This window comes from Peromyscus leucopus, chromosome 5 (assembly GCF_004664715.2).
Source record: "Peromyscus leucopus breed LL Stock chromosome 5, UCI_PerLeu_2.1, whole genome shotgun sequence".
In the NCBI taxonomy this organism is placed as follows: Eukaryota; Metazoa; Chordata; class Mammalia; order Rodentia; family Cricetidae; genus Peromyscus; species Peromyscus leucopus.
In genome coordinates this window covers 44,761,570-44,785,631 of record NC_051067.1, presented here as the reverse complement: position 1 = coordinate 44,785,631, position 24,062 = coordinate 44,761,570, and the positions used below count along the sequence as shown (strand labels likewise).

At 37.2% G+C, this 24,062-nt stretch overlaps 1 protein-coding gene across 4 annotated transcripts in view; it reads right to left on the bottom strand.

Moving 5' to 3' along the window:
• Positions 1-24,062, bottom strand: part of Sugct (succinyl-CoA:glutarate-CoA transferase) — a 737,591-nt gene that overhangs the window by 640,318 nt on the left and 73,211 nt on the right. For all 4 annotated transcript variants that reach the window (XM_037205923.1, XM_037205925.1, XM_028860083.2 and 1 more), the window contains exon 7: positions 4,257-4,348. In XM_037205923.1, coding sequence (XP_037061818.1) covers positions 4,257-4,348 — 92 coding nt within the window. The remainder of the gene's footprint in view (positions 1-4,256; positions 4,349-24,062) is intronic.

The window sequence follows — 24,062 nt, the reverse complement described above, 5'->3', positions numbered from 1 at the left end:
AGTATTCCCATATCAGAGTCAAAAGACTGACAAGACATATAAATTTTTTAAAAAGCCCACATAGGTAATGACTATTGCCTCCCACAGGTTGAAAGTAAGTCCTTGTTGCTAAAGATACCATGTACTTCAAACACAAGACTCAGAAGATTCAAGCTGAGTTCTGACTACCTTCTCCCTAGGGACTAGCTTCCATAGTACTAGAAGGTGATATGCAAGCTGCCAAGGGAAAGAACCAACCAAAAGTCCTACCCAGCCAGGATACCTATGAACCAAAATTACCAGCATAGTAAGATACTTCTAATGGTTCAAAATTGGTATTCATATTTAGACAGTAACCAACAGGTCTCTAATTATACTTAAGACTCAAAGTAAAAGAAATCATGCTTGGTACTGGAACCTAGACAACTGCCCATACTTAGTGAGGTCATGGATCTTAGAGGAGAACATAACAATCATCACTTTACTAGACCAGTATACTTCTTAACTGATTTATAAATACATATTCTTATACCCACAAATAAATTTATTAAATCCTCCATCAAAGAAGCTTCTCTCTGCAGCAGGTGAGATCATTGCAGAAAAGCACAACTGATTAAAATGTAGAGAACAACAAATCATGGGGTACCCAGCCCTAATGAATACATTTGTAACATAATCCCTGTACCTGATGCCCATAGAACATTGCACAAGAGAGGATGGTAGTTTTGTAAGAGTCCGAGACCAGGAAATCTGTTATGAGATTATAACTCTTAGAAATGACAGAATAGATACTGTGATGAAATATAGTGTACCCAAATAAAATGTGCCTGAAGATCAGAGGACAGAACAAGCCACTAGATTAAACATAGAGGCTAGGCAGCGGTGGCACAAACCTTTAATCCTAGCACTTGGGAGGCAGAGATCCACCTGGATCTCTGTGAGTTCAAAGCCACCCTGGACTACATGAGATTGATTCAGTCTAAGAGAGAAACAGAGCCAGACAGTGCTGGCACACACCTTAATCCCAGTACTTGGGAATCACATGCCTTTAATCCCAGCACTTGAGATCTCATGCCTCTGCTATCAGTATTGGGAAGCACACACGCTTTTAATCCCAGCACTAGGACAGAAGTAATAAGGTTGGGCAGAGAAAAGTATACAAGGCATGAGGAGACAGGAATTAAAGCTTTTCAGCAGAGGAGCCTTTTCAGTTGGACTCTTTTCGGCCAATGACTCAGAGACATTCAGTCAGAGGATACGTGGAGTTGGCAAGGTGAGAAGTGGCAATGGTTTATTCCTTTGTTTCTCTGATCTTTCAACATTTACCCTAACATATGGCTCCAGTTTTTTTATTATAAGACCTACTAGATTTTGTGCAACAAGATACACCCATGATACTGCAAAAATATGGCTACCTAAACCAGACCAGAAAAATGGCAACACCAATAAGCATGCTAACAGAAAAGGGGGAAATTTCACAAATCCACATCCCTACACAAAAAAAACTACAGTCAACTCATGATGGCTGAAAGAGGAAGAGTTAGTCTTCCTCAGTGATGAACCTCCTAATTAGCTATCCAATACCAAATGGTAAGCCCTTAAATCAAATCCATATAAGCAACACTTAACAGATTCCAAAGGTTATGTTTATGTATTTTATGAAATACATATATTATATATAAAACAAATGTATATTTATAAAAATAAAGAAAAAAAGAACATGAATTTGAGAAGTAGTAAGGGGATGGGAGGCGTTATAGGTCAGGTACTTGGGAGAAGTTCAAGAGAGTCAAGTGAATAGGGAAAAAAGATACAATTATATTTTAATTCCTAAAATGTTCTTTTGAATTTTCTGAGCAGTACTTCATTTGCGAAGAAATTATGAACAACAGTTGACATGTAGGGTCTAATAAAACTAAAAACTTTCTTCAGAATTGAGGAAACAATTAAGTGAAGAGGAAGCCCACAGAGTATGAAAGAGTCTTTGCCAACTATCTCGGACAGAAGATTAATATTCAGACTATTATAAAGAACTCAAAAAAGAAAAAAAAGACCCATTCAAATCTGAATGCAAAGTTCTCCAAAGAAGACTATAAGTGGCTAAGAAGTATCTCAAAAGGTGTTCAGCATCCTTAGCAAGTAAAGAAATGCAAATCAAAACAAATTTGAGATTTCATCTTACCACAGTCAGAACACAAAGATCAAGAAAATCAGCAGGAAATGCTAAGGTGTGGAGGAAGGGGAAGACTCACTCACTGTTGGTAGAATTGCAAACCGGCAGAGCTACTCTGGAAATTAATACAAAGAATCCTCAAAAAGCTAAAAACAAATCTACCATACTATACTACTCCTTGGCATATGCTCAAAGGACTCAACAGAAGTAATGTTCTTCTTCAGCCATGTTCATCACTGCTATAATCACAATAGCTAGGGGCAACAGTCCAAATGTCCTTCAACTGATGAATGTGTAATGAAAGGTGGTACACACACACTGTGAACTATATTCAGCTGTAAGGAAAAATTAAATCATGAAATTTGTAAGTAAGTGGATGGAACTAGGAAAAATATTACATTAACAGAGGAACACACATAAGAAAGACAAATGCCACATGTTTTCTCTTATATATGATTCCTAGCTCCAAAATCGTCAGATGTGAGTATACAACCTGAAGTAACCACAGAAACCAGGAAAGGCAAAAGGTACCATGGTAAAGAAGGCATTAGAGGAGGGAACAGCAGAATGGTACAGATACGGAAGGGAACGTGGGGCACATGGGGTATTAGTTAGGGAAATGGAAAGATGGCCAATACAAAAGGAGAGGGGACTGAAAGTAGGAATAAGAATGTTTGAAAAAGCCATAAAGAATATTTTTATTTAAATATTCTAAAATTACATTAAATATACATGTTTATATATGTATATATGTATGTGTATATATATATATATATGGTAACTGTGGTAAAGTGGGTATGAGGGAGAAGAGCAGGTAAGGAAAATAAACTAAAATAAAGTATGTCTGAAAATGAAAATGAAATGTGTTGCTTTTTAAGATAACTAGAAAATAAAGTTTAAAAATCGTAAGGCTGAGCATACACTATGTGGCTATCCTATCAGAATGGAGTACAGTTCTCCAATGGAACCACAGAAGTCCTTCACCTTAGTAGTTTTTCATTCATTTTAACACTTGGGTAAGAATTGATAGGTCCCGAATGTTTTCACATAATCCCAACTGAGTTCAGTACCTTTAAATAAAAGCACTAACAATAATGATATCTTTACCAAATGAGAGCCTAGGGATCAAAGAGAGATATGTCCATGCTGTGTTCTCTCAATGAACAAAAAGAAAATCAATCCCCGCCTTATTTTAAGAAAGGGCTACATACATTTTTTTTTCTGTGACTAAAAATGAAACATTAGAAGGCGGAAGTACAAAGGGCTTTGTATCTTAAGACATTAAAATCTCATAGCTCCTTTGAATTAAATATAACATTTTAAAAGAGGTCACTCTGCCTCAGTTTACCCTAGCAGTACAGCGATCTGCCTAGCGTTAACTAAAGAAAATAACTCAGGGGAGAAATATGTTTTGTAAAAGGAGTTTTAAGCTTACCAAGCCTGTTTGTTTGGAAATGGATACCTTTTAGTTTTTATCTACTAGGCTTTCATGCTATGCTTTTGTTTTGCGCTCATGTCATTTTCCTCCGAAAGTCTTTGCTCTGATCTAATTAAACACATTTGGACACCTATGTTCTTTTAGAAACCCCGCAACACACTATCAATTGGGAGGGACTATAGTATCAAATAATTCAGACTGTAATAATATGGCAAGTCATACACAACTATTTCTGTCACTTTGAGTAACAAATTTTCAAATACATGACTACTTAAAATATTCTACAGGGGAAAAAAAAGGTATCTCCTAGGTATATTTACTAAGTGCAGGCACTCTGGCAGAAACAGTTATCTATAGTCAGCCATTCTCTTTCATGGAAGAAAATTCCCAAAGTCACACATAGGTGATTATGCTTGAATAATATAAAAAGATATGAAAAAGGGGGTCACCACCTGATATTAATAAAAAAGCTTGCTATTTTCCATGAAATCAAGTTGATATTTAAGCTTCAGTTCCTTTATAATAACCACACTTAAGCTGTATTTTAATAAATCATTCACTTTCTGCTGTTTCTTTCCAAAATTCATTCAAGTTTAACTTTACAAAGAATAATTTATTTCTGGCATATATAAGAGAAATAAATAAGAATATTCTAAGAATACCTACCTCGGGCCCTGTAATGTGCATCAGACCAGACATAGCAGAGGCGATAGCATCGTAACCTGCTCTCTGAGACAAGGGCCCTGTCTGGCCATACCCTGCAACAAGAACAGACATTCAGTGCTACATGGGGTGTGAGAGTGTGCTAAAACCATTCCCCTCCAGAAAGTGTGCAGCATTGTTCCAATTAGATCTGTATGACCCCTTGATGGAGACAGTAAGAATTAACTAGTATGTTATACTATGGTCAACAAAAACCTGTTGAATTACTGGCCCCATTCTACCTTCAGGAGTATTTTGTTTGGCCTTTAGAACATTGTGAAATAATTTTATTTAGTTGGCAACAATTTTTAAAAAATAAAATAAAAAAGATAGCCCACAAGACACAATCTCTAGCTGGGTGGTAGTGGCGTATGCCTTTAATCTCAGTACTCAGGAAGCAAAGGAAGTTGGATCTCTGAGTTCGAGGCCAGCCTGGTTTACAGATCGAGTTCCAGGGCTACATGGAGAAATCAAGAAAAAAAAAAAAGGACACAATTTTTGGCTTTTTCTAAAAATCAGAAAAGACATCCAATGTTAGCCCATATTCCCCATGGCAACAAACCAAATTGAGTAACAGCGCCTTTTACATGGGTACAAACTGCACCTGCCTGTCTTGCCCTTACCTCCATGGGCCTCCACTTCCACTGCTTCTTTCTCAGCTCCAAGGCCTCACTAGACACTACCTGCTCTTCTTCTGTGGGACAGTCCACAAGTGAAGCAACGTGCATTTCCCTTGATTATGTTTACACAGGTTTTCAACTAAGCAAATAAATCCTAAGTGAGAAAACTTAAACCTGGACATATTTTAGGAATGTTGGTGCAGTGCACATCTGTAATCCTAACACTCAGGAGGCTGAGGAAGACCCAGAGATTGAGGTTAGTCTGAACTACATTACTAGCCCCTGTCTCAAAAGACAATAGTCATAAATAAAACAATCTTATAACTTAACAGTGTTATTTTAAGTACAACATTTTTTTTCTTTCTGACTTTTTTGTTCAGAGGGAGGACAAAAATCAAGAGAACATGAGTAATCATTTCTCCTACTTTTTTCTGTCTTGGTTCTTACTGTCTAATCCTAAAAGTTATATCAGAAGCTGTAGGATTCCATCTCCAAATCCCATTTATTATCGAGAGAATGGACAAATGAAGAGCTTTGCTGACCTCTCTATGTACATACCCTACCTTTGTAAGCATATAGAAAGGGTCTCCTGGGGATTTTTTCATCAGACATCAGGAGAGTACCCTGTTTCACAGCCTCCTACCCTCCCTCCAGTCCTCTACTTTAATGTCCCTCTAGGAAAAAAAAAACAGATCCCTTAATGGCCCTTTGTAGAAGACAGCCTACATCACATCTTTAATTCCCTTTATGCAATTTATGTTCATAGCTCTTAACCTCAAAGATGTGTAATATACTTGTTTATTAATTACAGTTGTTTCCTTCATGCTGAGATGTAACCTCTGGGAATGTTTTCTGTTTGATTGACTGCTGTATCCTCAGCCTGTAGGATAATGTTTGATGACACTTAGTGGAGGAACAAACACTTGTTACTCAAAAACAATCAGTTTTTCAAGATCAATCAAAAACTAAATGAAGAAGCAAAAGAAATGAGTCTAGCCATCAGTTAATCTACCCAGACATGTTTGCTATCATAAATGGTCTCTGTTAGAAAGGAAAGTCTCATCCTCCCATGAGACATGAGGTGATATTAAGACACTAAATAGTTAAAGATTAAAAGATATTTGTCTCTTTGTTTGTTTGTGTTTCTGAGTCTTAAGACAAGAACTTACTCTATAGCCCCAGAGGCCGTGAACTCTCAGCTTTCCCGCCTCAACACTTCCTAAGTGCAGGGACTACAGGTGTGTACCAACAGGCTTGGTTGATATCCCTCACCAATGACAGAAAATGCACCATATGTCTCCTTGTGTTTTATTATGCAAGTTTTCAAACAAAAATAGAGCAAATGTGTAATAAGCCTATCATCTAATTTCAATCATCACTTATTTATAGACAATCTTCTTTCCAGTATATTTATCTTCCAGTTACAACCACTGTATGAAAAAATAAAATAAAATTTTAAAAAAAAACTTCAATGTTCTGGCTCGGGTTAAAAAAAAGTTTTCTCTTAATTTCAAAAACAAAGCTTATGATTTCTAAACTATTACTCTTTAGATCTGTAAAAAGTGTGGGGGAACTATGAAGAGATCCTAATTTAAAAAAAAAAAAAGGAACAAAGTACAAGTCTGGGAAGTTCCTCCCAGCTTGAGTGAATGGATTTCAGCACAGCTAGTGTGCATCTGTAAGTGGTGCAGAGGAGCAGACTCAGTCTTCCCTACAATGCTGTTCCCAACCCGGAACAGCATCTCCACAGGTGTCACCAGAAGGATGAGGTTTCAATGAGCTCAGCCATAGGAAAATCCTCAAATGAGAGCACCTAAGGCCTCTCACCATCAGCACAACTCGAAATGGAATCTTCTAGATGATCTTGCAGAGAAATATATTCAGGAGAAAATCAAGCAGCTTATAAAATAAAAGTGCATCACAATGGTTGCCTTGTGATATAAATTCTTTTTGTTCAGTGCATGAGTGAAGCACAAATACCCTAATGACTTTAAATTGACATTTCCAAATGTTTCTAGTAAAGAAATACATAAATAGTTACATTGGAGACAGTAGGCACAATGAAAAAGACTAAGCTTTAGACTTGAAAAAATCCAGATTCAAATTATGGTTCCATCAACTATTAAATCATAAGAAATTCATTTATTTTCCCTGGGCCTCAATGATAATATTAACATTTATGTCACACATTTACTGTCAAAATTCAACTTGACTGCACAACAAAGTGAATTTCACATTGAACATTAAATATCATTAATCAATAAATATATATTAACTCACCAATACTACATTAGCTTACATTCTTCCATACCATATTTAGAACAGCATAAGAAAAGCTACTTTTAGGTAAGTCAAAGTAATGAGAATAGAAATCCTAAATATTTAAATTAAGTTGTCTGACATCCATAAAAGTAGAAAACTTTTTTACAGTTAGAACTTAACACTTACTCCTTGGACAAAAGAATGTGGCAATAATAATATCATATAATAAAGCTGAGTATGATGGTACACATCTTTTATTCCAGCAATTGGGAGGCAGAGGTAGGCCAGTCTCTGTGAGCTTGAGGCTAGCCTGGCCTACAAGTAAGTTCCTAAACAGCCAAGGCTACATAGAGAGACTCTGTTTCAAAAAACAAACAAAAATAGTAATGTACATGTGTGTATATACATGCATGTGTGTGAACCAAAATATTGTTCTGTCTTTTCACTTAATACTTAACTAATATAAATGCTATTAATAATAACAATAGTATTGACAATTATATTTCTCTCTTGGTAATGTGAAAACTATATCTGTTGAAAAATTCAATAAATATCTGAAAATATCTGAGTATGAAATCCAAATAGTTGGGTTTTTTGCTTTATTTTTATCTTTACAGTTTCAAAGACAACTGTGCTTATGATCCAAAGTGAACAGGAAAAAAAAACTATCAGTTCTTTTTCTGTTGAAATTAAGGAAGTAAAGAAAATTAAGACAGTTGTAGAAAGTTCTCCCACTCTTCTCTCTCTCTCTCTCTCTCTCTCTCTCTCTCTCTCTCTCTCTCTCTCTCTCTCTCCTCTCTCTCCCTCTCTCTTTCTCTCTCTCTCCCACCCTTCCTCCCTCCCTCTTACTTTCACTGTGAGGAACAAGCTCGCCATCTCGTGGCTTCTATGAACACTGACTATAAAGTAAAGCTTTTACACTAAGAATGTGAGTAAAGTATGGTCCTAGTTTCGTTTACTTTTCTTCTTAAAGTGCCTCGCTCCATGTCTTCCTTCTCTCCTTCACAATCTTAGAAAGCAGCACTAACATGGACACTCTCCATGTTAGTGCTCTCTGTAACTCTGTGACATCTTACAGTGTCAATATCCTCTCTACCAATGCTAACCCCCTGGAGAGTTGCAAATCCCTCTAACAAACTGATGAGAGGCTCTGCACACACCCCAGAAGAATGTAACTGAATAAATGCTGCTCATAGAACCCATTCTTGCACTGTATTGGGTTAGGCTCAGCATCTAAGTGGCACTCCGTGCTTATATACACCTGCTCCAAATCCAGCTTTCCTGATAGAGATCAGCTTAAGGGCAGCTTGAGGCTTCTAAGTAACTAGGAGCTTCAGAATGGGGATCTAGCCTGATGATAATAAAAGGAAAGAGGACAAAATAAAGCATCACTCATCTAGGTGATTTCATTAGCCTCTCACTTTCAGTCCTCTGCCTTATTCTTGCTTTGTGAGGTCACAGCAATCTTTATAAAATGTAGGGAGTACACTACTACAAGAAAAGGCAGTACACGCCTGAGATCCAAGCATCTGGAGGCTGAGGCAGTAGGAAAAGCAAGGCATTGACAAACTCTATATCTAAATGGGTAATGACACTGTTAGGAATTTGTAAATTAGATCATTTATTTCACACAAAAATCCTAGAAGTTAGGTAGTGTCATTCCCATTTTTATATAAAAAAAAAACAGACAATTTAAGTCACTTACTTATGATCACATGCATAGGAAGTACTATAGCAGAGCTAAGTTCTGGACTCAAATGTGTGTTCTTAAATATAAAGATGTTTATGTGTATTGGTGTTTGCACTGACATCTCCATCCAACAGTCTAAAATACTACAAGCTGTTGATGCCATGAGCAGAAATGGCATCCCAGCTCAGGCGAACTCACATACCACTAACCAAAATTGTTTCTTTTCCTATATTCACTATCTTATTTAATGAAAAACACCTCAGTATATACACAATCAAGTAACCTGAGTTACCCTAAACTCTTTTCTTGTACTCCTTGCTCATATCAAACTGATCAGTAATTCCTGGTTGATTATTTGACCTGCCACAAATGCCCACATCTATCTAAGCTCTTATGCCCTTCATTATTGCTCATCTGCCTCAATTTACTCTTCACATGATACAAAAAACTTCCAAAAATCTGATTAAGTTGTTTCCATACTAAAATTATTGTTCAGTTAGTTATCTATAGGCTTAAAATACTAGTAGTCCTAACATGATATTTTGGGTTCTTTATGATATAGCCACTTCACCATTCCACATAGCTTCTCTTTTGCCACGCCTCCAAAACTATTTACATTCTCCAGACATAAACAGCTCTTCAGTTCCTCTGGCCCTGTGCTCATGCTATTTTACACATTTTCCTCATTTCCACTGTCTGGTATCTGATTCCCTCCAAGACACAGAGCAAGCTTGTGACCAACAGTTAGGGATAAGGAAGAAAGACATTTCAAAGATCAGTACACCTGTGCCAGTAGCAAACATAAAAACAAAATATAAATACATTGATAGTTAGATAGGTAATAGTAATATTCCAAAAGCTTTAGAAATTCTAACAATAGACCATTACCTGGAAGAAAAAAAAGGCAATAAAATATTTTGTGACAAAAAATAAAGTATGTAAGGTGTATATATAGATATCTGCACTTTGCTTCTTTTCTCATCTGGTTGCTTATTTATTTCTTTTATAGTGTGAAGAGTTAAAATGATAATAGGATCTGAAAGATAGCTCAGCAGGTAATAGCACTTTTAATGAAAGCCTGATGACTTGGATTCTATTCCTACATCCCAAGTCTGATATAGTGATATCCATTTGTAATACCTGCATTCCTATTGTGAGATGGGAGGCAAAGGTAAGAGAATTACCTGAAAGCTCACAGGCCAGCCAGCCTGGAAGGGACAGAACAACAGAAACTTAAGAGACCCTGCCTCAATGGGTAAAAGGCCAGAACTGACTCCCCCAAACTGCCCTCTGTCCTCCACATGCATGCCACAACACGCAGTCCAACACACGTGCGCAGACACACGAATGCACACACACACACACACACACACACACACAAACTTCTTTAATTAAATCTTTAATTTAAATCTTCTTTAATTAAAATAAGATTTATAGCAGGGCGGTGGTGGTGCACGCCTCTAATCCCAGCACTCAGGAGGCAGAACCAGGTGGATCTCTGTAAGTTCGAGGCCAGCCTGGGCTACCAAGTAAGTTCCAGGAAAGGCGCAAAGCTACACAGAGAAACCCTGTGTATTTTTAATGTTTTTTTTTATTTAAATGCTTGTTTTCTACCCATTGAAAATGCCTGGGAATAGAGAATAACACAAGTCAAGTATTCCTAGGATCCAAACTGCAGTGGATTTAAACACCTCAAGCATGTTAAATTGTGTGGATTCATAATGAATTTTTAATCACCAATATATATATATACTAGAGAATAATATATACTAGAGAATAAATTAATATTGTGAAGATTAGTAATTAAGGGAAAACTTTTGTATCTACTCAACCTTCACTAAGTAAACTATACCCAGAGTATTCAAGTAGTTGATGATAGAATTGTGTGTGTGTGTGTGTGTGTGTGTGTGTGTGTGAGAGTGTGTGTGTGCGTGCGCACAATACATGTATACCTCTGGAGGCCAGAGATGAAGGCCAGATGCCTTATTAAGTACCTAAACCTTATTCTTTGAGATAGGTTCTCTCACTGTACCTGGAAATCACTGATTGGCGAGGCTGAGTGGCTTCAGAGCACCATGGATCCATCTGTCTCTATACTGCCTGATCTCCCAGCACTGGGGTTGCTGACACAAGCCACCTTGCCCAGAGTTTTATGTGGGTTCTCGTGTATGCATGGCAAGCATTTTGCCAACTAAAACATCTCCCCAGCATTACCAACCATGAAGAAAACAGAGCAGAGTTAAAGCCCATTTCTATGCAATTCCTACTGAATTAATAGATATAAGCAAGCATTGTTGATAATAAACATAGGCAATTATTATTAATAACTTCCAACTTCACAAAAAGAGGTGATTATGTGACACTCAGAAAAACAACCATCATTTTCTATTAAATATTCTTGATAAAAAGAAAACTCAAATAAAATCTGAATAATCTTACATATTTGTCTGTTTACTATTTTAAAAATGGAGACATCACAGGAACACAAACAGCAAAACAGGATCAAAGAGAAAACTAAGAAAGTTACCAGGTAAAAGACAAACGGCTTTAAATTTGTATGTGTGTGTGTGAGAGAGAGAGAGAGAGACAGAGACAGAGACAGAGAGAGACAGAGAGACAGAGACAGAGACAGAGACAGAGACAGACTTCCACGTATGCTTGCCACAGGTCTTTGCAGAGGTCAGCTGCTTTAGTGTTTTGACTTGCTCCTGCCACCATGTGGATCTGAGGGGTAGAACTCAGGTAGTCAAGCTGAGCCATCCTGCCAGCCTTATTGAAGATTTAAATAAAATAATTTTCTATTACATACATTCTAAGATAATTAGAAAGAAAAGAATTTTACTTATAAACATTCAATGAAAGATCCATAATAGATAGAATTATGAATAAAACATAGTAAGTCATGAATTATTAAACTGGGCACTGAAGATTCATTATACTATACTCTGTACTTCTTATCAATTTTTCAGAATAAGATGTAAGACAATAATAATAAATTCTAAAATGTTATTCTAATTCCATTTTGTATATCTAAAAGTACACCAAAAAAACAAATGAAAATACACTAAGTAGTATTAACTATGAAAAGATTTTAGGCAAAAGTTCTCACCATACAGATGAGAAAGGTGAGTTCTAAAGATATTAAGGGACACTCAAAATGAGAAAGCCTCAGCAGCAAACTTAGATGTCAAGCTCCCAGTCTGAATCTCCATCTGAACAGCAGAGGTCATTCTCTATTATTAGCCACTCTGTACTGTACAGGGATTATTCATTCAGAAATGAACTCAGGAGCTAGTTTTCCACAAAATATTTTTTCCTGGTGTTTGTTTTATGAGTACTTCCTTTGTCATGCCTCTTTCTTGAGACATGATCAGCTGAGAAGACCAAAATTCTACAATCTTGTAGATTTTTGCTCAACTTTCTTATTAGCATTGTGGAAAGGTTCCTGTTTGAAACTTTTCCCCCAATCACATCTTCAGTAAATAGGGTGTCTCTTTGTACAGCCACATCCATATATCTCTCTCTTTCTCCCTCCTGTAACAAACACTTCAGCAGGATTCCAGTGCAACAAACCCACAAGCCAATGTCAGAATACTTAATTCAAGGACTCCATAGGTCATCTAACAGAAACGAGTTAGGGTTATAAAAATGGCATGACAAGGATACTTGCTATTTCAAGGAGTCATACTTGTGCTTCATATGTCATCTCATTTATGTTCATAGTAACTATATGGAATACATTTCATTGTCCCATTTTAATTACTATGAGAAAAAAATGGTGTTGTGAACAACTAAGTGGATTAGCTAAGGTCACATCACTACTCACCAGGATCCTATAAGCAGTTACAAAACTGTTGACATTCATGACTATGAGTAATATTTTACAGAATATTTCCATGAGAATCAACAATTTGTATAATATTTGGAATAAAACTGTGATCAAGAATACCAACAATTTGAACATTGTTCAAAGACCAAAAGTGTGATTAATGTGGTTTTCTCTCTGAACAACCTTTGAAATTAGATCGCCAATTTGTATCGGAAGCAGCACAAAATTAACTGGTTAATTGCAAAGCACTTAAAACATGGGAAACATCATGCTAACAAGCATATGTTCCCAATTCAAAAACAAAAAAACAAATTGGATGGTGTAGTAAAAGCATCCTGGCTTTATCATAGAATTACTATTTGTTTTATCATATCCAATTTGGTAATGCTAAAAGTATTTTTTGTTTTATAGCTGTTTTATGTACATGTATTTTTTCCAACTATATATCATCATACCAGGTAGACAGTAGAAACTTACTACTTGTCATCTAACTGTGCATATTTTATGTCTTATGGTATTCCTTACATGGCTATGATATTCTTCATATAAACTTTCAAAAATGTTTTCATACAATTGATGGGAGTTGGGGAGATTAAGTAGCAAGAAAATTGGCTTAACTATGGTATACAATTATTTTCATGGAAAGAAAGCAAAAATTCCTTAAAACTTTCATTATCTAAATGGAGTCCATCACTGAAAAGTTCTAATGCCATGCTAGTGTACTTATATACACACGTGCACAGATTATTCTAAATCCTATTTAGAACATATTCAAGAACAGAGGGAAAAGCTATTAGAAACCACAATGATATAATAAAAAGAAATAGAATTTGTCCTCCAACTATGAATTTGGACATATTTCCATGTTTTAAAAAACTGTATCAATAGTCAGTTCCATATTGCAAGCTTTACTATTTTCTCTAAGAAGAATTCAGCTCACAGTTTGATAGATGCATCATAAAATCACTTAAAAAATGAAACAAGTTAGCATTGTAGTACATTTTTCCTCTTCAAGGGAAAAAATCAAATCTTAAATGACAGAAATGTAAAACAAACTTTGAGTAGAAAAGAAAATAAAAGCCCAGCCAGACTCTCACATAAACCAACTCCTTATAGTTGAATTCCCACACCCTAAATAGCAGCACTACGTCAGCCTTTGAAAGGACATTCTAGGCAACGAACACAAAAATACTCAGTACAGACCTCTTTACAAAGCAAGACTAAACATCATCTCAAATCAAAGCTAGATAAATGGATAATCCAAATGAGTAACAACTTAATAAGAATCACCTTTAGCCTTGTTCCACTGCCAAGAGGAAAATTGTCAATTAAAGGCAAATATACATCTTTATTTAATAAATAAGTGAAACAATCAAATAAAAGGAAAAAGACATCAAGTAAAATAATTCCTGAAAAGGCCATAGTTGAGAGCAATTAAAACTTTTGCACAGAGCAGACTTTGGTAAGCAATCCCTCCAAATACTCTCTGTGATACTAAAACTCAGGGCAGAAAATAACGTGAAGCCAGGGGAAAACAATGGCATCTAATGGTTCTGGTAAAACTCATCATGTATAGACTAACTGTTGCAGTTACAAATAAACACACTGGATGCTGAGATCCTAGTTTCTCCACTCAGTAGAACCAAGGATCACTGGAGAAAATAGACTAGAACATTCGCATGGTATGGGCAAACCTAGAAACCCAAGTGCAAAAAAATAAGTGTTCAATGAATAATGATAGAGTGACAGTGTACAAGGAGCCATCTTTAAGACATTCATATTAGGGAAGGGATGAAGAGACAACTCAATGTTTAAGAGCACTTGCTGCTCTTTCTGACAACCCAGGTTCAAGTCCCAGAACCCACTTGGCAGATCACAACCATCTTTGACTCCAGTTCCAGGTATCCAACACTTTATTCTGGTTTCCACAGACATGAGGCATACATGTGGTATACAGACATAAAGGCAGATAAAACACCCATACACGTGTAGTAATTTTAGAGAAAGAGAGAGATGTTCATACTAACCAAATCTGTGGAAATTTGAGCCTTGAAAAATGACAGATACAGAATATAACCTATTGATTAAATATAACTTTAAGAGTTCACATTTTATGCATTTTTCATAACATAAAAACATAGTCTTTTTCTAGTAGTAGAAAGCCAGCAGAGACATGAGGAGAACAAGGGAATTAGAAACTCAATAGTTACCAAAATCATAGTAATAGTAACTCACACAAGAATCATCACTGGGTGTGGTGGTACACACCTTTTATCCCAGCACTTCGGAGGCAGAGGCAGTAAGATCTCTGTGAGTTCAAGGCCATCCTGGTCTACAGAGTGAGTTTCAGGACAGTCAGGGCCATGTACAGAGACCTTATCTCAAAAAGAGAAAATTTTAAAAAATTCAATGTATGATAAAACTGGTGAATATCCATGAATAGAAGGTACAGGGGTAACTGTGGTCAAGAATCCTGACAGACTAGATGGAAATCACATTGTTAGCAATAGGACTGGCCTGACCATATGCCTCCTGATACCACTGGGAGGAACTGAGCATATCTTCCTGAAATGCGACTCCCACGGTACTCAAAACTCATTCATGAGGAAACACCAAAAAAAATCCAAATTGAGAGACATCCTACCAAATAATTGACTCTTCAAAAACACCAGTGTCATGAACTACAAAGAAACCCTAAAATAAAGGAGACTAAGACATAACAATTGAACTCAACAAAAGTTTTGTATTTTCCTCAGCTTTAAAGGACATTACCGAGTAACCGACAAAATACCAATAAGGTCTAGCTATAAATTACTTAAAATTGGGCTACAGAAATGGCTCAGTGGTTAAGAGCTCTAGCTGCTGTTCCAGAGGTCCTGAGTTCAATTCTCAGCAATCACAAAGTGAGTCACAGCCATCTAAAATGGGATCGGATGCCCTCTTTTGGCATGCAGGTGTTTACACAAAACAAAAATAGATAAATAAAAAAATCTTCAAAATAAAGACTTTTTTAAATATTAAAATTATATAACATTATTTAAATGTTAATTTTCTGACTTGGAATATTATATTGTATATGATAGAAATCCTTAGTTTTATGAAATATAAACTGATATATTTAAAAGCAAAGGGGCAAAATGTAATTTGTATGGTTCATTTAAAAATTCAGACAGGCTAGCCATGGTGGTACATGTCTTTAATCCCAGTACTTGGGAGGCAGAGGCAGGTGGATCTCTGTAAATCTGAATTTAGCCTAGTCTAAATAGATAGATAGATAGATAGATAGATAGATAGATAGATAGACAGATAAAGATAGATAGATGAATGCAAGAATGTCCTAGTTACTAGCTTTAACTGTCAACTTGAGACAACCCAGAGTCATTTGACAAGGGAAATCTGACAAGATCAAATTGCCTGTGGGCATATCTGCAGGGGAGTCTCTTGACTGTTAATTGATCTGGGAAGGCCGAGCACACTGAATGCAGCACCATTCCTGGGCAGGTAGACCTGAAATGTGTAAGAAATGTAGTTAAACATGAGCCTTCAAGTGAGCCAGCAAGGGGTGTTCCTCCGTGGTATCTTCCTTGGCTTCCCTCAATGATGGACTGTGCCCTGGAACTTTAAGTCAAATAACCCTTTCCTCCCCTAGGTAGCTTTTGGGCAGAGTGTTTTATCGCAGTAATGGTGAGCAAACTAGGTAAAAAGATAATACAAAAGTATCTGAATACTAACATGCTGTCTTAGTTAGGGTTTCTATTGCTGTGAAGAGACACCATGACCACGGCAACTCTTACAAAGGAAAACATTTCACTGGAGCTAGCTTACAGGTTCGGAGGTTTAGTCCATTATCATCATGGTGAGAAGCATGGCAGCATGCAGGCAGACATGGTGCTGGAAAAGGAGTAGAGAGTTCTATATCTAGATTGGCAGGCAGCAGGAAAAGCGAGTGACACTAGGCCTGGCTTGAGTATCTGAAACCTCAAAGCACATCCCAGTGACACAATTCCTTCAACAAGGCCACATCTACTCCAACAAGGCCACAACTCCTAGTAGTGCTACCCCCTATGGACCTATGAGGTCCATTTTCATTCAAACCACAACACATACATCTAAAATTCCCTTAATGTATCTCTATGAGGAAGACAAAGAGGACAAAGAGAAGAGGGAGAGAAAGTGGCACCACAAAAAAAAAATCACCATTTCCTAAACATATTTCTTGATACCAAACACTTCACATATATTAATCTACTTAATCCACACAACTCTAGAATTTTCTGAGGAGAAATATATGTTTTAGAAAAGTCACATAACTTCCTCAAAGTAATATAAATAGCAAAGGTAATGTGTTTTGATGTTGGTATTTTATTTTTGTTGCATGTATTTTGGGTTTTGTTTGTTTGTTTATAGTGATGGGTCTCACACATACTAAGCAAACACTCTACCACTGAGCCACACATCACCAGCTGCTGCCCCACACACACACACTCACACACTCTAATCCGAGAACTTGCATTTTATCTGCATTAGAATTTCATGTAAGAGTGAAGAGAGAGCCAAACAACTTTGAAACAGTACAGGAGGGCCAACAAGGCAGCTCAGTACATAAAAGGCTTGATACAGAGCCTGAGTTCCAGGATCCGCATCATAGAAGGAGAGAACCAAGTCCTGAAAGCTATTCTCTGGTCTGTACATGCATGATGTGTCGCTCTGCATGCCCAAAACGACACAATAAATAAAAATTATTTTTAAAAAACATAATAAGGCATAATTAGGCCTCTCAGTGTTTCTGAACTTCACAGCAACAACAGGAGTATCATTTGATGAGAGTATGAATGAAAGTAAAGCTATGAAGAGAGTATGAGATGAAAACCAAAGTTGTCCCTCAAGTCTAGTATCTAAAAATATTTTAGGAAAGAAATGAGCATCCAACACGGGAACCAGGAAAGAATCATTTCATTTCTAGTAGTCAGCCACATAATTTTATTCCACTAATTCAGATTTAACAACTACCAAGACAATCAATGGCACTTAAGAAAAACCATTAGTGACCAACAGTAACAGAGTTCAACTCCACATGGTACACTATTTTGCTAAGCAGATTCTAGCATCTCCTTAGTCAAGAAGGAATGAATAAAGGTATTCACTGGTCCTACCTCGGTGATCTAGGGTTGCTTCTTTTTGAGCCTGAAAGAGCTCCCTCACTCCACCAACAGTGATTTCTAACAGCAAGGATCTCTATCCTGATGACTCTCTCCCTTTTCCAGCTGATCACTTGTAATCTTTCTTAAGCCCTGGGCATCATCAGCATACCAGCTTCCTTCTGCTCTGTTCTCTTGGACAGACCAAAGGCACATAATGTTATTTTCTTTCTCACCCTGAGCCACAGGAAATATCAGCAGGACTTCAGTGGCTTCCCAAACCACAGTCCTCCAGACATCCTCTGGCTCTCTAAATACCTTGGGCATGAATCACGTACCAATCCACTTACTCACAAAGCCCCAGGGAACAAAAGCCAAATACTTCCAGAAATCCCAATAAGGGCTTTTCCTTTCGCCTGAACTGCCAAATTCTGTTGAATTATTTCTTCTGAAACTATGAACATTTGAATAAAAGAATAAAAAGTAGAAATTATAAATATTTGATTGAAAAAATTTAAGTTAAAAATGATTATAGACGTTTGCACCAAAATATTAAGTAATTGCCTAAGGGTAGTAACATTATAATTATTTCCTTTTTAAAATCCTCCTATTATCAAACTTTTCAAAGTAACTTCATTATTTTTAAGATTAGTAAAAGAACAATAAGAGCTTTTTAATTAAAATAGATCTTGCAACTATATTGTTTATCATATAATTACATATCTAGCAATAATAACTACAACCTATATGGCAATACCATACAAATGAAAACTGACTTTTGTTTTTTATTTTTACTAAGTACATGACAAATATTAAGAGCAAATCTAACACATATTTAGTATCCATACTGATTCCAAGACTCTAGAATAAAAATTGGTTCCTGTAACATCGGTACAAGAAATGTGACTCCATTTCAATAAACTTACTCTCTTTACAATTTTAAGTAAGCTATCACCTAAAGGAATCTGTATTATCTTTCAACAATCTTCATGGTAAAGTCAGATAATGTCAAAATATTTTTTTTCTTGGGTGAGTCAGCTCAGGCTCAAAGTCCCTCCATGCCCCAAAACACATGATTTATACATTACTACACTGAACTGAACTACTGAGGTGAGACTGACAGTGTTTCTTTTAAATGAATGCTTGAATGTACTTGACACGTGGTGTCAAGAACAGAACAATTCTGGCTTGCTTTATGAAAATGGTACATACATTAGCTCCCATTTTACCCCTAAATTAAGGGGACAATAAAATGATGAGACTCAGAATTTGTCATCTCCACATGCAGCTTGAATGAAACGATGCTCCCTTCCTCAATTGTCACTCAGGGTATCCCACTCAACGTGATGTTTGATGGCCTAAGAATATGTACTAACAGACTGATTACAAAATCATGAGCCAATACTGCTTTCCTCCTGATACAGTAAGGCTCACGATACATACCAGCTTTGTTTCAAATGAATGCTGACTTTGTAATCAGATACAAATAAATTTCTACAACACTCTGGGAATATCATTACAGTCAGAAAGGATACCAGAGTAGCCAAAGTAATTCTAATGGTTGAGCATGGTGGTGCATGCCTTGGATCCCAGAACTCGAGAGGCAAAGGCAGGTCTATGTGAGTTCAAGGCCAGCAGGATATACACAGTTTCAGGAAAGCCAATGCTCCTTAGTGAGACCCTGTCTCAAAACCAAACAAAACAATAATTCTGAATACTGCATTAACCCCACAGCAAGCAGTCAGCCTTTGTGATTCTTCTCAAAATCCCCTCAAATACTTATGGAGAAATATGATGAAGGCCAAAACTGGTAAAAGGCAGTGGGGGCAATCAAGATAGCACCACATGCTATATTTAGTAGATGATTTCCAAGAAGAGCATCATGGATGCAAAGGATTAAGAAGTGTATTCCTCAGTGATAAATTGTGTGTCTTATTCTGACTCAAAAGAGTACTGCCCTCAAATTAATTGATTGATATTTTTTTTCCTCAGATGCTCCTATTCTAAGGAAAACCAGCCAATGTTTGAGGAAGATTCACTCTCTTTAACAGGGCCTTATTAAGTGACACTTTTTATAGGGAAATGAACAAGAGATTTAGAATTCTATGGGGAAAGTCGTATCAAAAGAATTTTTTAAATAAGAATTCTTTGAATTTCTGCTTTAAGGTGTTACATGCCAGGGCTTGGGGATTGTTTGTTTTATTGCTACCACTGTTTTATTTTGGCTGTTTGATGCTCATTTTGAACATACAATAATAGAGTGGCCCTGCCTACCATCATTATTGTCACCCTTAGTGACAGGAGGTCCATTTATGTACAGTTTCTATGAAAAAGACCTGGTTGTTACATGTGATGGGTTAACTTTGACTGTCAACTTGACTGGGTTGAAAAGTGCCTAAAAGATATTAGGCCGGGCGGTGGTGGTGCACGCCTTTAATCCCAGCACTCAGGAGGCAGAGGCAGGTGGATCTCTGTGAGTTTGATGCCAGCCTGGTCTACAAAGCAAGTTCCAGGAAAGGCACAAAGCTACACAGAGAAACCCTGTCTTGAACCCCCCCCAAAAAAAAAAGATATTAGAACACACCTCTTAGTATGTCTGTGAAGGTATTTTGAGATAGGATTAACTAATGAAAGTTCTGGAACCCTGGGCAAAATAAATCCTCCCTCCTTCTAACATATTATGTCCCCAAAGATACAAGGCCCCTTGAACTTTATATCAAGATGACTAATCATAATAACAACCAAGTATAGGTTCATCCCTTCTTTTTTGCTTTTTTCCCATTTAAAGGATAAGGAGGCAGAGCCCCTATATACTTTTATAGAAATGTTATTATGAAATAGTAGGTATGCATATTTCTCAAAAGAGGAAAATAAAATAACTATTTGTGTCATTTCTTGACATTATTCCCTCGTATTAAATTGTGTGATTATCCTTACATAAGGAACTGCCTAACTATGTAAAACCAACTCAAGGGCCAGGACAACAATTTTCTAAATTCATTCTTTTTTGAAAGAATTGTTGAATGACAGGTGGTCAAATATCGAATCCCTTAAGTACTGGATTCACCAGCTAATAACTCAGCATCTGCAAATTATATGTCTCAGAAAAAGAAAAAAAAACAAGTTTTTCCAAAGAAGAATTTGAATCGTCCACCAACTTCATCCATTTCTCTGTTTCTATAGTCAAGTTCTCAGTACACAACAAAGGGCAAAAGGGAATATAAGTAGATGTCCATAGTATGCTAGGATTCTTCAATGCCTAAGGTGCAGGATACAGCCTGTTACCTCTACCTCCTAATGGAGAAAGGTCTGTTCCAAAATCCAAATCATTCATACTCCAGAGGTTGAAAACACTCAAATACCTCAAAATTTAATTTTATCTTCGTTTGACAAAAAGAAAAATATGATGCATGAGACTCATTCACTTGTCCTCATTTGTTGGTACCCTAAGATTCTGCATTAAATGGGAATTCAGTGATGAGAAAAACAGAAAAGAAATGGGGGTTTCAGAAAGATGTGGAAGCCAATTTAAATGAGCAATCAGTGACCAAAGATGAAGGAATTTTAACAATAAAATGAATGGCAATAAGATTAGGCCAAAGGTTATCATCTAGAGCTGTTTCAGAGCTTACTGGGTTAGAGGGTGGGTACTGGTTGGCATTGTTGATCTGTCGTAAGGTTATAGAACCACAGGTCAAAATATGTAAAGGTATTTTAGAGAAGGAAGTGGTTGTTGCTGGACACTAGAGATCAGAAAATGGCATTATACTAAGAAATCTTCTATGGTAGACAGGCATTGATATCACTCATAATAGTTGATATCTTTGAGACACACCCTTTAGAGTTTAGTGACCTGTAATCTAGAAGATACCAACTGTACCAAAGGTTAACTAAGTGGAAACTAAAAACACAATGTAGAATTACAACAGCAAGAAAGAGGAGCCTGCTTGGTGTAAGTAACAGCTGGTTTTGTTGACTGGAAGGTCTAAAAGAATATTTTGTTCCCGTTTGATCCAGTAGTGTTGAGTATGATGCTCTTGGTATGTGGTCTGGGAAAGATGGGCTGATGTCTCTGTTGTATAACCATCTGAAGCTTACTCTGTTTAATTTTGAAAGAAACAAACCCGATTAGCCATTAAAACAGGCAGGGACTAGAAATGTCAAGTAACCTAAGAAATCTTATTAGAGGGATAAGAGGAGCCAACATGGCCACACCCACCTAAACAGTGCTTATAAAACAGACTTGCAAGAGAAAACAAAGCAGCAGGCCTAACACAAAAGAAAGATCTTATCCATTCATAGGAAAAATGAGAGACTATTTTGTCATAGCCAATACACTAGTTACTTTCCCATTGTCGTGACAAATATCTGGCCATAGCAACTTAAGAAGGGAGGGTTTATTTCAGTTCACAGTTTCAACACAGAGGGCATAAAAGACATGGAAGAGCTCATTAAAGCTATAGCATGTGGCTGGAACTCCATATCTCCATCAGGCAAGAAACAAAGAAAGGAAAATGACAACACTCATCAGGCTCTTCCTTTTTTTCCATTTTTATTCAGTTTAAAACTCTAGCCCATAAGGATAGTACTACCTACATTCAGGGTGTACATTCAGGGTAAGTCTTCAAGCCTTCTCAGTTAATCTCCCTGAAAATGCCCTCAAAGACAAATCCAGAGGTATATCTCCTAAGTGATTCAAAAGTCCATTAAATTGACAATGAAAATTAGTTATCCAAAGTCTGTCCCTTACCAACATGATACCCAGACACATCACTTTTAAACCATAATGTTCCATCCCTGGTCATTAAAGGTCTACGGTCATCTCATAATTCAAATGCACTAGGTAATCTATAAGAGTGCCCAAAGTCCTAACAGTTCTAACATTGTTAAAGCCATCTCATAACTGTGAAGCCTTGCAAAATAAAAACCAAGTTATATACTTGTAAATATACAAAGGCATAGAATGCAAATTATCATTCCAAAATTAATGAATGAATGAGGGAATATTAAGGGAAGAGCAGCAGGGCAAACACCAGAGTCTGCATCTCCATGTCCAGCATCTAGAGCTTGTTGTTTCTATGCTCTGATCAGCTTGTTGTTTCTATGCTCTGAGTACCTACCTGGGCATCCATCTTAAAATAATTTCTTGAACAATAGATGATATCCCATTACTTTCATATAGGTTTCACAAATTTTTCCTAATATAGAAAAGGTTGCTTCTTAAAAAATTTCTTTCATACTCAAACTACAATGGAAAGGTAACCATATACTTTTGCATAATATAAAACAATATGAGCCCACAAGCAAAATTGAGCCAGAGAACATGCAAACATTTGAACCTGGGAATCAACACATTTAGTTTACAGAGCCCACTCTGAGAAAGGTCCTCTCAATGTGAAATGCATTGAGCACATGCTGGAGCAGAGAGTATGTGGGAAGTAAATGTCTGAAGTATTGTGGGGACAGAAAAGAAGAGTGAAGCCTTGAGTCTAATAGTGAATGTTAAGACTGCAATGCCTTGAGCTGGCTTTTGTAAGCCCACAACCTATGGTGGGACGCCTTGCTCAACCTTGATGCACAGGGGAGGGGCTTGGTCCTGCCTCAACTGAATGTACCAGGTTTTGCTGACTCCCCATGGGAGGTCTTTCCCTTTGGGAGGAAGGGATGGGGGAGTCTGGGTGGGTGGGAGACTGGTGTGGGTGGGAGGAGGGATGAGAAGGGGATCTGTCGTTGGTGTGTAAAATGAATTTAATTTTTTTTCTTTTTTTATTAAGAAAAATATTTTTCATTCATTTTACACACCAATCAAATATCCCCCTCTTCCCTCCTCCCACCCACCCAGTCTCCCCCTCCCAACCCACTCCCCATTTCCCCTAACAAGAAGGGAGGCACATCTAGCAGAGGTAAGTCCAAGCCCTTCCCCCTGCCTCAAGGCTGCACAAGGTGTCCCATCATAAGTAGTGAGCTCCAAAAAGCCCACTCATGCACCGGGGATGGATTCTGATCCTACCGCCAGAGGGCCCCCCAAGCAGATCAGGCTACACAACTGTCTCGCCATGCAGAGGGCCTAGTCCAGTCCCATGCAGGCTCCACAGCCACTGATCCAACTTTCATGAGTTCCCACTAGTTTGGTTTTGTTGTCTCTGCAGGTTTCCCCATCATGATCTTGATGCACTTGCTCACAGAATCCCTCCTCTCTCTCTTTGACTGGACTCCTGGAGCTCTGCCTGG